General features: G+C 35.1%; 1 protein-coding gene and 1 long non-coding RNA gene across 2 annotated transcripts; one reads left to right on the top strand and one right to left on the bottom strand.

Moving 5' to 3' along the window:
- The first annotated feature begins 2,031 nt into the window (after nucleotides 1-2,031).
- Nucleotides 2,032-5,335, top strand: LOC128192722 (uncharacterized). Its single transcript, XM_052865648.1, has 3 exons — nucleotides 2,032-4,036; nucleotides 4,300-4,446; nucleotides 5,148-5,335. The coding sequence occupies exons 1-3, from the start codon at nucleotides 2,683-2,685 to the stop codon at nucleotides 5,333-5,335; spliced, it is 1,689 nt and encodes a 562-aa protein (XP_052721608.1). The 5' UTR covers nucleotides 2,032-2,682.
- Nucleotides 5,336-5,596: 261 nt separating this feature from the next.
- Nucleotides 5,597-6,953, bottom strand: LOC128178612 (uncharacterized). Its single transcript, XR_008242976.1, has 3 exons — nucleotides 6,908-6,953; nucleotides 6,036-6,134; nucleotides 5,597-5,924 (listed from the first exon to the last, which is right to left on the bottom strand). It is a non-coding gene; the product is annotated as an uncharacterized LOC128178612 (long non-coding RNA).
- Nucleotides 6,954-17,611: the final 10,658 nt, after the last annotated feature.

Here is a 17,611-nt window from a genome sequence, read left to right as displayed (position 1 = left end):
CAAAGTTTGGCGAATCTTTCTGGAATTAAACATAGGTTGTAAATTTACTTTGTATAAAAACTTTCTTCATGGTTACTCAGTGTGAAACATTCTTTACCTTAGACGTTTTACTTTTCCACTAAGCATCCGCCTTTGTTGCCTTTCCTTTACACTACATCTAAATTCATCATGTTCATAAGTGATCATTCGTTCGCATTTCAAAATATTTAATGTCCGTATTCTCGGACTCCATGCTCGGAAATTTAGTTGGATATAAGCTACGTCATTCTTATCCATGTGCATGTTGTCGACGGCGCGCGGCCGAAGAAATTTTCACAATCGTTTTTAAAACGCTTTAAAGTTATACAATATAGGATATACATGTAATTTTTATATACAGACTTTAATTAATTTGTTTGCAAGTTTATAACTAATGATTATTCCTTTATCGGCACCACTTATAATCTCTCTCTCTTTTCTTTCTCTCATTCAAGTCACGAGCGGCAATGTCTTAACTCCGCCCAGCTACGATCTGATTGGACAAAGGTCAGTCAAAACATTAGGTATAAACTTTTCTGGAGTAAACCCCTAAAAACGCTTCAATGTACTTCGCTGTAACTTAAACGATCATGTTTTTATAAGCATATATATTTTTTTATTTATTTACATCGATAACTCTTACTGAGACCATTTGACTGTGTACAAGCAGGACACATAACCTCGGACATCGGGTGTCTTCTGCACCTGGCTGAACCTGTCAATCAAACTCTGTGTATTTGTTTTCATTGGATTGTCAAGCGTCTCTTTTTTTTGTCAATAGCCAATGGAAAATTAATGACTTCAAGGTAATCGGAATCAGTATTTGATGAAGCATACAATTTAAATTACAAAAAATTTATTTTAATTATCTGAAAATTATTTAAACCACTGTTAACGGAAAACAAAGAGTCTTAGAAGTAATTAACACACAGGGATTTGCCTACAATGTACACAGTCATGCAATTACTAGTAATTATTATGGTAATCTTTACGCATGGTATTTAATTCGAACAGATTATAATAATCTATACACTGTACGCCGTTACACATGAACGAAGCGCCGGTAATATATACGAATATTGAGTCAAAAAATTAAATCATTTTTATTTCTTGTTCTTTTCAATACAATGTGAAATTACTTTCAGAAAAAAATTCCGAAATACTAATTACAACTTTCTTTTTTGTGTAATCATTTGATTTTTTTCTGAGGTACATGTATATATATGTACAGAACATACTTATTTACGAATGATACGACATAGGAAAAAATAATCGGTTGTTCGTAGAACATTTTTATCTTACGAATGTGACTAATTTAATTTTAAATATTTTTCAACATTATCAATGTAAATAATATCAGGTGTATTTACTGTTTGTGTTTTTACATCGTAATCTCTGAAACCAATAAAAATACTAATGTTAGCAGAAAAATCAAATCCCGCCGAATACTGAAAAACCGATTTCAGTTGCAATCATACGGATTTTATTTTTGGTATTGACTATTGAGTTACGGTAACTTTTTTTTCTGGATGATTTTATTATTTATTATTTTATGTAAAAGCACAATGTCAACTGTTACTCAATTATATAACAATTGATGACCTGGGGCTATATATGTTCAGAGCTGTGTGCGCTGAAGCGACACAAGATTCTCGGTCGCACGTGGCGATTGAATTTACACAGACTGACCGAATAAACAAACGGGTAGGAAAGTGAAACAAAATGTTACACATGAAAAGAAGCCACCAAAAATGATTTTCGATAGATCTTGACAATTAAAAAAATCCAGCGCGAACTCCTGTCAGCGGGACGGGAGGCAGCAATGAGTTCGCTTCTACAAAGAAACGAACGACCATGTAGAAAAACTACAGAAGGGATTAATATGTGACCGATAGAATCTAATCTAAAGTTGTTTAAAATTCATGTGAATTTTTTTTTTAAAAAAAATCATCGAATGCCTCAATTCAGGACATTTTTTTTTATCAGGTCCAGTACAATCTCTTTATTTAGCTATATAGCTTTATTAAGCTAGATAGCTTGATAAAGCTACTACAAATAGCTTAACTAAGCTATTTTCAGAGTAAAAAAAACTAAAAAAATTGGTAAAAATAAAATCCAAAAAATCGCATCATGAGTTGTTGTCAGTGTTTACATGAGCATGTGAGAAATACTCACAAACAAAAACCAAGGTATAAAAGCACGTCTCACAAGGAGACAGGGCTATAGAAGAATGTGGTATCCATGTAAACGGTGTGGAAAATGCTAGTTTTCGTATATGTTAAGCCTTTTTGAAGAAAATTTACCTCTACATGGAAAACTCGTAATGGCTGCTCTCCCAAAAGCATCACCGGAAATGCTGACAAGCAACTAGTTGCAGAGGAAAACCAAATAACGGTAATTTATCCGTTTTCATCATCAAAAGTATGGTAGCTCACTCCGAGAAGTAATACATAGTTTAAATTAAACAGTTATTTATATCTTATATGCATTTTAAAGATCAACAATAAGATAAATAGTACATAAATGTATTTTTTAAATGAAATAATATAACTGGGGCATTATTCTGGCCTTCTGGCCTTCTTATCCGCTTGTAACGTTAAAAGGGGGGGGGGTATAAATGTGTCCTTTATTTTTGGTGTTTATAAATATTTTTATAGGTAAATAATGCCAGCTTGCAGCTGCAAAGATCATGGGGAATTCAGCAAGGGTAGGACTTTTAAAGTTCACCGCTTATCAAATAAAAAAGTCCGTGCTTCTGTTATTACCTACCTCATAGACAATGGGCACCTTACAAAAAGTTGTGTGTTTTTGTGCACTGCATGTGCTGATTATGCAACCAAAAAAATTAACGACACTGTTCCTAGTCAAGAGGATGAACTTGTGAAACAAGTTGTGAATATCATAAAAACTAACAACATTTCAGACAACAATATTAACAAAATTTTGGAAGCCATTGGCACGAGAGGAAAAGCAAATGTTAAACAAGACTTTAATGAAAATATTTCATTACAATACAAAGATGTAGAATTTTTAAAAGCTTGTGATATAGACACATGGATACAGGAGAGAGACACTGTAATAACATCATTTGTATTTTCTCTATGTGAGAAAGATTTATCTACAATGTCACCTGCCGAAAAAACAAAAGTTGTTTATGCTGTTGAACATTTGTATAGTTTAGTTGGTAATAACATCATCATGCCATTTTCTTTCAGCCTTAATTTATTAACTTATTACATGTGTACCAGTAGAACAGTTTGCGACATGTATTGTAGTGCCCATCCAGCTGGAAGTTATTCAACATTACAAAACTGGATTCAGCAACATTCTTCAAATAAAATTTACGTAAGAAATGTTGATGATGTCATTACATACTTTGACAATAATCAAGTGTTAGCAAGAAACTGGCGTGTAAGATACGATGCCAAAGCTATTTTGAGCTATATAACAACTGTTGTACATTTTTTTCCCAAACCTATTACAAATTTGCAGATTCATCAGGCTTTTTCTCCAAGACATTGGTTGTATAATATAAATATTTGTGATTTTTCTAGTGCAGTTTTTAATTTTATTAACCACTCAGAAGTGTTGTTTAGATCTCTGCGAGATACTTTCATCCAGAACAGATTACAAATTATTTTTCAACAACAGCGCCCAGGACTTTCATCATCAGAGGACGTAATATCCATAATGTTAAAAAATGACAAGAAAACCAAATTTAGTGAGAAATCGAGATCCAAAATTGACATGTATTCATTTATAGAGCACGCAAACAATCATGTACCAGAAATAAAAATGGGAAATCCAATATCAGTTAATCCATGCTCTTTAGCTGCAGTTAAATCTGTACTGGAATCACTGAAAGCTGAACTTGACATACCACACAGCAGACAATGGTCCATTGTGGGCTGCGATGGATTACCGTATCTACTGTCACACAAAGTAGTTAATGATAATCCAGAGTTACAGGACCTTCTTATCCAGCCCGGACTTGGTCATTTTGAAATAAATATGTCAAAAGGTGATATTTAATAATAAATCTAATTTGTGTTATGTTATAAAAATTAAAAGGCAAATTTTGAATGCGCGGATCTAGAGATTGCAAGGGAGGTGGAGGGGGGGGGTGGGGTTAAAGGTGGGGGAAGGGGGTGGGGGGTGTTTATATTCTAGATCCCTGCATCTTCCTACATTTCATTACTTCAATTTTTCATATACAATTATTTTTGTTTTATACCATATAACAAAAATAAGGTATTTTGATATATTTTCTAATTTATCAAGCTGTCATCAAGTTGATATGGGAAGTACTTGGGTCTGATCTGGCCAAACTTCTTGGCTATAGATCCCCAAAGGCACTGCAGTCCTGTTTAGATGCCAATGACCACCACAAGGCCATGCAGTTTATCGAGATTTTATTATTTGGCACAGGTGTGATTAAATATTCATGCGTTATATCATATAACTTTTACCTATATTTTACATTTTGTATGGCTGTATAAACTTAATTTTCGAAATATATATATATAGGTGACGAATTGCTGCATCCTTTTGTTAAGGACTGTTATGAAAAAAATACAGAACCATCAGTCTCAGACTTTTATGAATGGTGTCAGAGTGTCAAAAACCCAAATTACAAGTACATACTTCAACATATAAATATTTGAATTTTTTTAATTTCATATATATATATATATATATATATATATATATATATATATATATATATATATATATATATATATATATATATATATATATATATATGTTTACAATATGTACAGGTTTTTAATGGAGGCCATATTTACCTACACTCTCGCAGTGTATTTGTTTCGAGCTGGAGTACGGCGCAACAATACTGGTGTTATCATGGCCAGCAGAGTAAAATTCTCTCCCATATATTTTGGTATATCCAAGACCAATTACCAAAAAATAGAAATTATAGACATAATTACCAGAGTTTGTGCCCCACCTGATGTGCAAACTTACATCCAGCAGCATGAATCTTTCTCCCGTAAGAAATTATTATTAGAGCACTTACTTCTTTTTCTGAGTAATGCACGTTATATTGCTTCGAAAGAAAAGGAATTTTTTTTTTATTTTTTACTAAATGTATTTGAAAAATTATATAGAGTCTGGTCATCCCAGCAAAGGAGAAGGATGCGATTTCATTTTGGAGGGGAAAAACAGACAATCAAAGAGCTGGATCCCCAGTGGTGCACCAAAAGAAAAACATTGGCAGCAGTCCTGTAGAAATTTAGATACTATGGAAGAAGTCAGTTATAATATCTTTAATTTAAATAATGGCATAACATTTTAACAGTAACTATAATAACACACACATTAACCATAATACAATAATATTTCTGCTAACGATGGAAGGGGCACAGGAATTTAGTTTTCTTAATTACAGAAGCAGAGGAGAAAAAGAAACCGGTACATCTATCATGTACCCAATACCCACACCTTGCTTTGTTGCACCCCACCCAATGTCCCCGTTCAATATCAGATAGGCAAATGTTACATGTTTCAGCTACTCTGGTTTTGATTGGCTCCGTCTGGGAAAATTTCTCAGGCAGCTTCCTTTTCCTACTCACTAATGTTTCTCTGGTGGGGGCCCGGACAGGAGAATCAAAGATAGTTGTGTTTTCCGAATGAATCTGAGCTTGAACGGTATTTTTAGAATAGAAAAACTTAGATTGTTTGGGAGATGGGAAAGAAGGCTTTGGAAGGGAGTTAACAGAAGGGGACGGTGCAGAAGAAATTGAAGTAGTATTAGGAGATGGTGGGGAGGTTATGATAGCAGAAAAGTCTGTAGATAGAGGTTCGGAAACATTAGTCGAAGGGGGGTCTTGAGAGGTGTTAGATTTACCGTTCAAACTGCTACCTTGCATCACGGTAGATAAAGTCTGAAAATATAGAAAATTCACTACATCCATTATTTCAACAAAAAGAATAATTTTAACTTATCAAAAATATTAAGAACTGTAAATCACAAATCTATGATTCTTATGAAATACCTCTTCAAAACATGACGAGGCAAAAGTAGCGGTATTTCCTGATGGACTTCTTATTATTACTAATACATCACACTTTGTCATGTCTTGCAATTCTTTTGCCTATAATGTACATAAAAATAAAAATATTTAAATAGCATAATCAAATTTTGAGTGTTAAATTATACATCCTCATTTCATATATGAGTTCTTGGCTATATTAAATTTTTATTTTAGATTAAAAGAAATGTTAAAAAACAATTGAACATGAAAGACGATGGATATGAGATTTATCACACGGACCTCCAGAATGAAATTCATCAGTGGCGAGCAGAGCTAAGACATTCTGAATACCTTAATTCCCCGTTTGATGAAACAGAACATACCAGTTTGGCAAATAAGACTTTGGACAATGATTTAATAAACTTTTCTGAAAAATGCAAAAACAACCGTTCTCTATTCCTGCAAGAGGCTTTAAAAAACAATTCTTTATATTTTTCTTCACTCTCATTAGAACCCATTTTTTTTACTTCCACTGAAAGAACTGTTTTCCATTCTATTGAGAAAAAAACAAAGCAGCAAATTTCTAAAAAAATACAGGACTTGCTTGAAGAACTACTGGATCTTGACTTTGAAGTTGGTAGGTACATGTATTGTAGAAACATGAATATAATATTGGAATATCACATATTATATTAAATTACGTATACGTGTGATTCATGAGACTTAACATTTCTTTAGGAGAAGAGAAAGAACATAAATGGAAGAAAGACATTAAAAATGGCACAAAGGCTCTTTACATACAATTCTATAAAGAAATTGTGGAGGTGTCCGACACCTTACAAGATACAAGGAATATAGAAGGTGAATTTATATCCCATAACAATAATATTTACTTTTTTGATTATCGTATTCTTCCTCTTGTAAATGCAGTCGTTTCTGCGTTGGTCCTCCCCTATAAATTCACTTAAAATTCCTCCTCTTCTAGGCTTTCCTCTTTTTTTTTGGCCTTTTACATTTTTTCCACGATTTTTTCTCTCATCCTACACAATATTTTATGTAATACTGTAGTTTCGGTAAAATTATACTTTTATTTTCATTTAAAATATATTAACATAATTGATGATAACTATTTAAATTTCATCTTATGTCGACATGTAAAGTAATGTATTTTTGACCGCATTATTCCTCCGTAGATTTTGGCCTGAAAGATGATGATTTGCCTGATTCCGCATCTGATCTTTAGTTTGACACCACAACTTCCGGTATTGTGGACGGAATCACAAACGAGGAGCCATTGTTGCCAATTTGTAAGTGTTGACATATTGTATTAATTTTGTTTTACTTACTAACAAACTGTGCCTCATACATATGCACATTGCGAAAATATGTAGAAAATTAAATAAAATTTAATCATTCATTAAATAGGAGTTTCTTATTATAAATTCAATAGTCATATGAATACATCATGCGATGATAAACTTACCATTTTCCAATCTTCGTCTTTATAGTTTTCTTTACCAAAATTCTTTTATTACCATGAAATCAGCAATTTCTAATGAAAGTTCTCCTCGTGAGACGTGCTTTTATACCTTGGTTTTTGTTTGTGAGTATTTCTCACATGCTCATGTAAACACTGACAACAACTCATGATGCGATTTTTTGGATTTTATTTTTACCAATTTTTTTAGTTTTTTTTACTCTGAAAATAGCTTAGTTAAGCTATTTGTAGTACATTTATCAAGCTATCTAGCTTAATAAAGCTATATAGCTAAATAAAGAGATTGTACTGGACCTGTTTATCGTGCTAGCACCTACCGCAAACATGTTACATGGAACTTTGATTATAATTTGATTTTTAAACTACCTTGTACGCTATCTACATGTATAAATCAATGCTTAATCAACTGTACAAGTTTAACGAATTTATCTTTTCATCTTTCTTTTCATCCTAAACGAATATACTAGTTGAAAACATAATAAAATGTAGTTGTGTCCGTGCAAAATATGAAACATGAACGCGTGATAAGGTACATGTAGAAGAACACGAACCGACCGCGGATTACTTGTCCACTCGCGCCGCGGTTCTCCTCAGCCATGTGCGAGGGACGATCACCTATTTGTGTGTGTGTGTGTGTGGGGGGGGGGGGGGGTGATTTAAAACATTATTTGTACAGTGTTTAAAATATTTTACATTAACAAATTTAACTACATTGTAACCATTAATTTATGTCTTACGATGTGTACGATTTGGAGTAATATCGCTCATTAATATTCATTTACACTCAAATGTTCAATTGAATAAATACAAGATGGAGTTCCCGTTTTTACGGCTATATTAACTCAAACACGTTCATATGCATGTAAGTGTGCGTCGCGGTGTGAGAATCTTGTCTATTAAATAACCGCTTAATTACCGCTAGGTAGTGCAGCCGTGGCTGATCTCATCGGCCGTGGGCGAAGGATATATTACGTAAAGGTACATGTACAACGCACAGACAGGCACAGCTCAGAACCCAGGAAGATTTGAAAAGTTTGCAGTATAATGAACATACTCTATCAAATAGAAGTTATTTATTTTAAACTTAAAACCCATAATTGATCTGTGTCTATTATTGCTTTAGATTGAGAATGACATTGCCTTTATAAATTAACTGAACGATTTCTTAATTGACACCCAATCATTTAATCCATAAAAAATTATGTGTAATCAAAACGAAACCAATTCTTGAGTTCGCGGCTAAATAAACTCATACATGTATATGAGAGACACAGCTCTCGTGTATTAGATAACCGCTGACCGCTAGGTAGTCCAGCCGTGAGCATGGTGACCGATATTCTCGGCCGCGGGCGAGGGAGAACTTACGTAATGGTACACATACACACAGCTCTGATTCAAGGTAGATTTTAAATGCATGGAGTTCATAAATAAAATGTAATGCATAGAGTTTTTTAATTCCATATTTTGTGGTTTACTAGAAAAGAAAAAGAATGTTTTGTTTTCCAATTGCCGTTTTTAATGATTGTGCACTATAAGAACTTAGCAACAATGACTTAAACTCCTAAAAAAAAAGGTATGTACTCCAACAACAACAAAATATTCTAATAAATTATTGCCTCCTGTATAAACCAGCATACTTTCTGCGGCAACTTTATGCCAGTTGTACGCACAAAGACTTTCGTTTACTTGTCAAATGAAAACAGGTACATGTCAACATGTAAAGCTTTTTACACTCATACTACACAAATCACTTACAAAATAATATTGTTACGACCTTTATGAGATCCCAACAAACAACTTTTCCAGCGACAAACATATCAAAATCCTAACCGTTTTTGAGTTATAAAGCAAACACTTTTAGGGGCTATTGGCCCTTAATTTAAGGGTCCAGCCCTTTTTTATTGGTGTCAAATAAAAGCCCTTGGTATTCTGCAGAACTTTTATTCTACATGTTTTAACAAATTATTTTTCGTTTAAAAGATATAAAGGAAAATATGTCTAAATTTTTGCAATTTTTTGAATCCTGTTTTTTGACCCCCTACCTTTTTCTAAATAAGGAAAGTAATCGAAAAACAAAAACCGATGTGCACCACTACAATGTCTCTGCTATTCAAATTCGTTGGATTCCCATTCCCTGCTATCATAGTCTCGGAGCCTTTGTCTGGAAACAAAAGGCCCTAAAAAAATTTAAAAGGGGAATAACTCTTTAACAAAAAGGGAATTCTAAATTTTATGAATTGCTTAAGATAGTGTTTTGTAAAGTACATTAGCCCTGCAAATTTGAGCAAAAACCGTTCACAAATGAGCAAGATATGAAGCCTCAAAGTTCGCGTCTAGGAAACAAAAAAAAAAAAGAAAAATAAGAACTAGAGCAAAGCTCGTTGCAAAGCAACGAGTGGGTTTTCCGCTAATGTCGAAAGCAACGCTAGAAGTACGTCTAAGAAGCAGAGTTCTTAATCTAGTAACAAAGAAACCTAAGTACAAAAAGATAAAAAAAAATCGAATGATTCTTGGTACAACTTAACATGATCCGAATGTTTGTAAGTACGACTTAACCAAAAACCCTTAACCATTTCAAGAACGAATTAACAAAAAAAACCGATGTGTTTAAGTACGACTTAACAAATTTGACTTCATTTTAGGTACAAGTTTACTTTACCTGGAACTAACATCTTTTTTCTTAACCCAGAATGCAAAATTAAAATTTATGTAAAAAATCAATTTTGTTTAAAACATAATTCTGAGCAACTTTTCCTCTTCACTGCTTTTCAAAAGGTTGACCTTTCGTACTGTGTGCTCATTGCGTCATTTATTGTCAGAAACTTATCGATATTAAGTTTACTTTACTGTACTTCTGTGAATATTTTCTATGTAAAATTACTATGAACCAGACAACATTGAAATGGTGAACATTTCAAAGGGCCCCGCTTATGTTATTTCAGAGAATTCTGCTTTGACCTTGACCTATAACTTGAAATTTTTCCAGCTGGCATAGAACTTTTAATTCAATTTCATTCCCCCTAACATACATGCATTTTTGTTCAATCTGACCAAGATTAAGCATATTTGGAAAATAATCTACTATTTAAAACTAATTTTAAAAAGATCTGCTATGACCTTCACATTGACAGACTTGGTTCAAGGTCACTGCACGCCATTAACCAATAAACTCTGTAAAGGTAAAATATTAGCCAAATAGGGGCTAAAAGGAGAGTATATCTATGCTCTTAAAATATGGATTTTTGTGTGATCTGATATGACCTTGACTCTTCATCTACAAATATCATTCGAGGTCATTGCATACATTTTGAACAAAGGCATCATGTGGGTAAAGTATGAGGCTGAATGGAGCAAAGGGAGAGAAGATATACTCCGGACAAGGGTTTTTAAAAATATAATTCTGATATGACCTTCACAGTTTCTTTTCACTGAAAATAGGTTCAAGGTCACTACACACCCTTTCACCCTTTACTCAAAAGCTCTGCTTATGTGAAGTCTGAGCCAAATAGGGGTTAGTAGAAATTATATATGCTCGCAAAAAAGGATTTTTGCATGATCAGATATGATCTTCACCCGTTACCTAGAAATTTCATGCAAGGTCACTGCACATCGTTTAACCATAGAGACACTCTGTGAGTATAAGCCAGATTGGACCAAAGGGAAAAAAAATATGCCCCAGACAAGGATTTTATATATATAACTCTGCTATGACCTTAACCTTATACCTAAAAACATGGTTCAAGGTCACTGCACATCCTTCAACCAAAGGAACCCTGTGGTTGAGGTATGAGCCAGATTGGGCCAAGGGGAGAGAAGCTATGCTCCTGTCAAGCCATCTCGGATGGACAGACCGACAAATTGATCACTAGAAGGCGCCCGCATAAACATGCCTTTTTATCTAAAATAGTATCCATGCTATCTGCCCATGGTGAAGAGTCATCAAAACCATTCATTAGCAGAATTTGATTTCCCTCCTTTTTAAGGTGGTATGGGACATCTGTCGATATTAATGTGGATTAAAGTACTATATAATTGAAAACTTTTCACCGGTTTAGAATTTTCAAATTTTACAATATTTAACCAAAAAATAGCTTTTAAAAATATTTGAAAAGGTAAAAATTGTAAAAACCCCAACGGGATTCGAACTCATGACTTACAAGTTCCTAGTAAACCCTCTAACCCACTGTGCTAAGGAGTTAAGTGACCATTTTTGAGAAGAAACTACATGTACTTATATAATTACACTTTATTTTATTGTTTATTTCGATAAACAATACGTCACAACATGGAAGTGTCCAATATCACCTTAAACTCGGAACACCTCTGACCTAATAAGATCGCCGCATTAAATACAAAGTTTGATTTAACTCTAATTTGTTTATCATCAAGAAATTCTGCATCGCTGACAAATAAAGTTTTCTTCTGTATAATGAAATACCAATTAACTGACTATTCGGACAATAGCAAGTTTATTGTCCCATTCCACAGCAACTATTTCCCTTGGCTTTGCCTCATTAAATATTTGCTGTCTTGGGGGACAATAAACTTGCTATTGTCCTCATACCCAGTAAATACTAAATAGGCATATAATATCCCATCCACCTACATTTCATGTTATATAACCTCCCGTTTGTAACCTTCAATTTCACTGTAAAGTCAACATATCTGTCATATCCGCAAGTTTCACAATTTATTTCTGCTTCTCATGTACTTAAAATTAGGGGCCTTAATGTGATAGTATCAAACATATTTCTATATGTATTTATTCGTTTTATCTATTTTATTATCCGTATTTGTTAAACACAGTCTTAAATTTTAAATAACCGCCAGTTACACTGCGCAACTGGATTGAGTTGGCTGAGTAAAGTCTTTCGTTTTTCATTGGTTCTCTAATTTCATTGGTCTTTCTTATTTTCATTATCCAATAAATTTAATTCTCTATTTGATATAAGTAACCGTTCAAACTAAGTAAAATTAGGCAGTATTTCATTTTCAACATCGTCAGTCAATCCAGCGTATATCTGCTGCATCTTGTGGTATGTTAATATTATATTTACTTATATATTTCTTTACTACCATGTTAGTGATTAGAGCATTTTATTTTAATTGCAAAGTTTATACTTTATCGTATTTTTGCAATTAAACTTGTCATAGTATTTTCTAAAACTTGTTTGTAAGTTCAAATGTTAAATTGTTACAAAACATGTTTTTATATTATAAATGAATACTGGAGTAACGGTAGCTTATTGTCAAAGATTTCATAAATGTACATGTAAAACTCTATTTTGTGTCTAATGTATTATTTCTTTGTTTATAGGTCAATGCTTTATTTATCTACTTAATAAATCGACTGAAATCACCATCTGCCTCCTTTCTGCTCGGTTACATCATGGCGCTGCGAGAAAACATATCCAAGCATTGACCACCGTAGGAATTTATTTTCCAAATATGCAGCTAAGTTTCTAATTGAAGTGAATTTTATATCGGAAAGAACTTGTTCGACTTGCTATTGTGTCAGTGAGTAGATATCACGCCGAACGATTCCCTGTCTGTGTAAAAGCCCTAATACTTTCCGCTTTGTGAATCGTTTTCATGAGTACTGTTGATACCATTGTAAAATTATCATCATGAAGAAAGCTGATTTACAACACCGTGTCCATGAATTGGAAATGGAATTACTAGAAGCAAAATATAGATCGCAATCGAAACAAGTCATTGAAAAGCAAACCTTTATCCCAGAAACAAGAAAAATAAAGACATTTTGTGGCCGCCCAAAATCAAAATCTGACATATCTGTTGATGACTGGATTGATGACATAGAAATTGCGTTTTCAGCAAGAAAATATTCAGATACTCAAAAAGTGGACTTGATATATTCACATTTAGAGGGTCAAGCAAAAGAAGAAGTCAAATTCCGACCAGATATACGACAGGATCCGCATGCCATTTTGGACTGTCTTCGTGTGGCATTCGGCAATCCGGAATCTGTGACGTCACTTCAGCAGAAATTCTTTGAACGAAATCAGCTAGAATCGGAAACTATTCGACACTATTCATACGCATTGCTGGATTTATATCAAAACGTTATCAGAAAAGACAGAAGTGTATTTCCAAATAAACACATTACGCTGTGCGAGAAGTTTGCGAATGGTCTACGGGATTCATTGTTAAGAAAAGAAGCAAAGAAGCTATTGCGTAATGAACCTACAGACTTCCACAAGTTCCGAGACGAAATTATACTGTTTAGCGAGGAAGAGGAAATGATAGACAAGGATTCCGCTAACTCAACCCATTCGAACACGATCAGCGATCAGCATAATTTAAACACCCAGCCGAGCGACTCGCCTACAACGGAACAGCTTTTGAAAATCATTGAAGCACAGCAAAAGCAGATCGACTCTCTAACCGGTTTGATCAGAGATCGCGGAACCAGTCAGCATACAAAGGAAAACCGGGATTTTTATCGTTCACCACCTGTGTGCTATGAGTGCGGTAAAGTTGGTCATATGCAGAGAAATTGTCGTTCTAAACCAAGTGAAACAACAGCCGGGGCATCGGAAAACAAGTCACATCTATTAAAGGGAGTCCGTTAATAGATGGGGGTTTACAGGACTCTACATTTTCGTGTCGTATCATAGGACAGTGTCCAGTGATTAACATTTCTGTGATGGATTTGAATATCAGATGCCTAGTTGACACTGGTTCGATGGTTTCTACAATTACCGAAACGTTTTATCGAAAGTATATCAAGCCGCTTGGAAAGATGGTGAACCCAACATGTCATTTACAACTAAAAGCTGCCAACGGACTAGTTATTCCTTACATTGGTTACATTGAGCTTGACGTAAATTATAACGGGAATATCATACCTCAACGTGGATTCCTAATAGTCAAAGACTCGAGTGATGACGCCACGCGTAAACGTAAAGAATCTGTTCCCGGAATAATTGGAATGAATATTCTTGGTGCCTGCACGGACATTTTAGGTGATGTTCGTAGGGACGGAAATTTAAGTGAAGTTTTTGTGTCAAATGATTTAAAACAAAAGTCTGTTTGTGGTTTTGCCAGAGTATTCGGAACTGTACCAGTGTGCATTCCTGCAAATACCGCCATTATTATTCCATGTACCGGACCGCATGTTAAGGGCGATGTTATTGTTAATCCTTTGACCAATGGTGCCCATTTACATAGGAATTTCCGTACTGTGAATACTTGTGTCAACATTTATAACGGTCGTATATGGGTTCGTGCAGCTAACATTGGTGATGAAGATATTTATCTTAAACCACGCAGTATGATAGGTACAGTGTCTTTTTGTGATGTTGAAGGTGATAATTCAGATATTGGATTTAATCGCGTGGGGAACACTGAAGAGATCTTCATTCAACCAAGTCATGCAATCAACGAAATTACTCTCCCTGAGACACCGTTTGATTTACCTGAAGATATATTCCAACTTGACTGTAGTGAAGAAGAGAAGTCCTTGATCACATCTTTATTCCGAAAGCACAGAGAAGTCTTCTCGAAGGATGATGACGATATTGGATGTACAAGTACAGTTATACATCAGATTCGCCTCATGGACAACAAGCTTATCGCTCAACAGTACCGACGAATTCCTCCGTCCCAGTTTGAAGAAGTCAAACAGCATATACGCAAGTTACTGAAGAATGATGTCATTCGCGAAAGTACCAGTCCGTTTGCTTCACCGATAGTACTAGTTCGCAAGAAGGATAACTCTTTACGTCTTTGTGTGGATTACCGCAAACTGAATGAGAAGACCATCAAAGATAAGTTTCCGTTACCAAGAGTAGAAGAAACGTTTGATGTTTTACACGGATCGTCTATGTTCAATAGTGTTCAATACCTTATTAGTGTTCTTGGATGATATCATAGTGTATTCCAAAACATTGCGTGAACAAATAGACCGTCTTGACAAAGTGTTTCATATTCTTCGCAAGCATGGATTAAAATTGAAAATGCGCAAGTGCAAATTTTTTCAGTCATCTGTGAAATACCTAGGTCATATAGTGAGTAAAGATGGAATATCCACCGACAATGATAAGATCAAGTGTATCGAAAATTGGAAAGTACCCGAAACAGTCAAAGAGCTTAAATCATTCCTTGGATTTGCGGGATATTACCGGCGATTTATCCGAAGCTTTTCACAGATTGCACAACCTTTATTGGAACTTTCCAAGAACAACGGGAAACATCCGAAAACAAAGTTTGGTGATAAATGGAACAGTGAATGCCAGAATTCGTTTGAGAAGTTAAAGACTGTATTATCAACTGCACCACTACTGGGATACGCCGATTTTACTATTCCGTTTATTGTGGAAACTGACGCCAGTGCGCATGGACTCGGTGCTGTGTTATCTCAGAATCAAAATGGACGTATTGTTGTGATTGCGTACGCCAGTAGAACTCTTAGACCAAATGAAAGATCCGCAAAGAACATGAGCAGTCTTAAATTGGAATTACTAGCCCTCAAGTGGAGTGTTACAGAGAAATTCAGGGATTATTTACTGGGAAATAAGTTTGTAGTGCTGACGGATAACAATCCTCTGAAATACCTATCTACAGCAAAGCTTGGAGCATACGAACAAAAATGGGCAGCACAACTCGCTGATTTCGATTTCGAAATAAAGTACAGACCAGGCAAAGAGAACGTCAACGCTGATGCATTATCAAGGTTAAATGTGGATAGTAAGGACATCATTAGTGAATGTATTCATGGATCCATGATTCCACTAGAAATTAAAGTTGCACAGTCTTCGACGATATTCATTGAAGCTACGGACGTGTCAAGTGCAGAGACTTTCCCTACTTATTCCAATTGCGATTTGAAAGACATGCAGTTGAATGACAGAGTGATTAGTAAATGTGTTGAATTTGTGAAATCAAAGACTGTCCCAAAACCAAGTTTTCTAAAGAAACAGGGTAAAAGAACTCAAGTGTTATTACGACAGTTAAAACACATGGACTTCATCGATGGTGTTATTCACAGAAAGATCAACGATCCGAAATTAGGTGACCTCACTCAGTTATTACTTCCGGAGTGTCTTAAGGACATCGTTCTCGAAAGTCTACACGACCAAAATGGACATCAGGGCATAGAGAGAACATTTAATTTGATTAGACAGCGATGCTATTGGCCAAAAATGTTTATGGACATTAAGAACTACTGTAAGAAGTGTGAACGATGCGCTGTGTCAAAAATTCCCCCACCCAAAGTACATACGAGTATGGGACATCTTACAGCATCGGAACCTTTAGAGTGCATTGCTATAGACTTTTCCGTACTAGAAAAGGCACAAGGGTACGAAAATGTGTTGGTTATAACCGATGTATTTTCTAAGTGGACAATAGCTGCACCTACACGTGACCAGACAGCCCAAACTGTTGCTCGAATATTAGTGAATGAATTATTCTTTAAATTTGGAGTGTGCAAAAGAATTCATTCCGATCAAGGAAGGTGTTTCGAGGCAGAAATTATTCAGCAACTGTGTACCATATACCGCATCAAGAAATCAAGAACAACTGCATACCACCCTCAAGGCAACGGTCAATGTGAAAGGTTCAACAGAACACTCCATGATCTACTTCGATCTCTACCCCCAGCGAGAAAACGGAAATGGCCAGAATACATCAGGGAACTTGTTTTTTCATATAATGTGACGCCGCATGCATCCACCGGATATTCGCCATATTTCCTTATGTACGGACGCGACCCATACCTACCTGTAGATTTCCTACTCGGGAGGGGCAACGCTACTCCAACAACCGATCTAAACATGGACCGATGGATCGAACTACACTCCGAGAAGTTACAGTTTGCGTACAGTCGGGCCAAAGCTGAACTCCAAAGCAATGAAGATAACCGGAAGAGAAGACACGAAGCGGGAAAAGTTGACAGTGAATTACAGATTGGTGATCGGGTGTATCTACGCAACAGAGGAATCAAAGGACGCGACAAGATTCAGGATAAGTGGCGAACGGAAGTGTACATCATCGTCGGGAAACCATATCCGTCAGTGTATAGTGTAAAGTTAGAAACCAGTGATTCCGTAATTAAAAATGTGAACAGACTGGAGTT

This window comes from Crassostrea angulata, chromosome 1 (assembly GCF_025612915.1).
Source record: "Crassostrea angulata isolate pt1a10 chromosome 1, ASM2561291v2, whole genome shotgun sequence".
NCBI classification, from domain to species: domain Eukaryota; kingdom Metazoa; phylum Mollusca; class Bivalvia; order Ostreida; family Ostreidae; genus Magallana; species Magallana angulata.
This window is presented reverse-complemented; position numbering and strand designations above follow the sequence as displayed.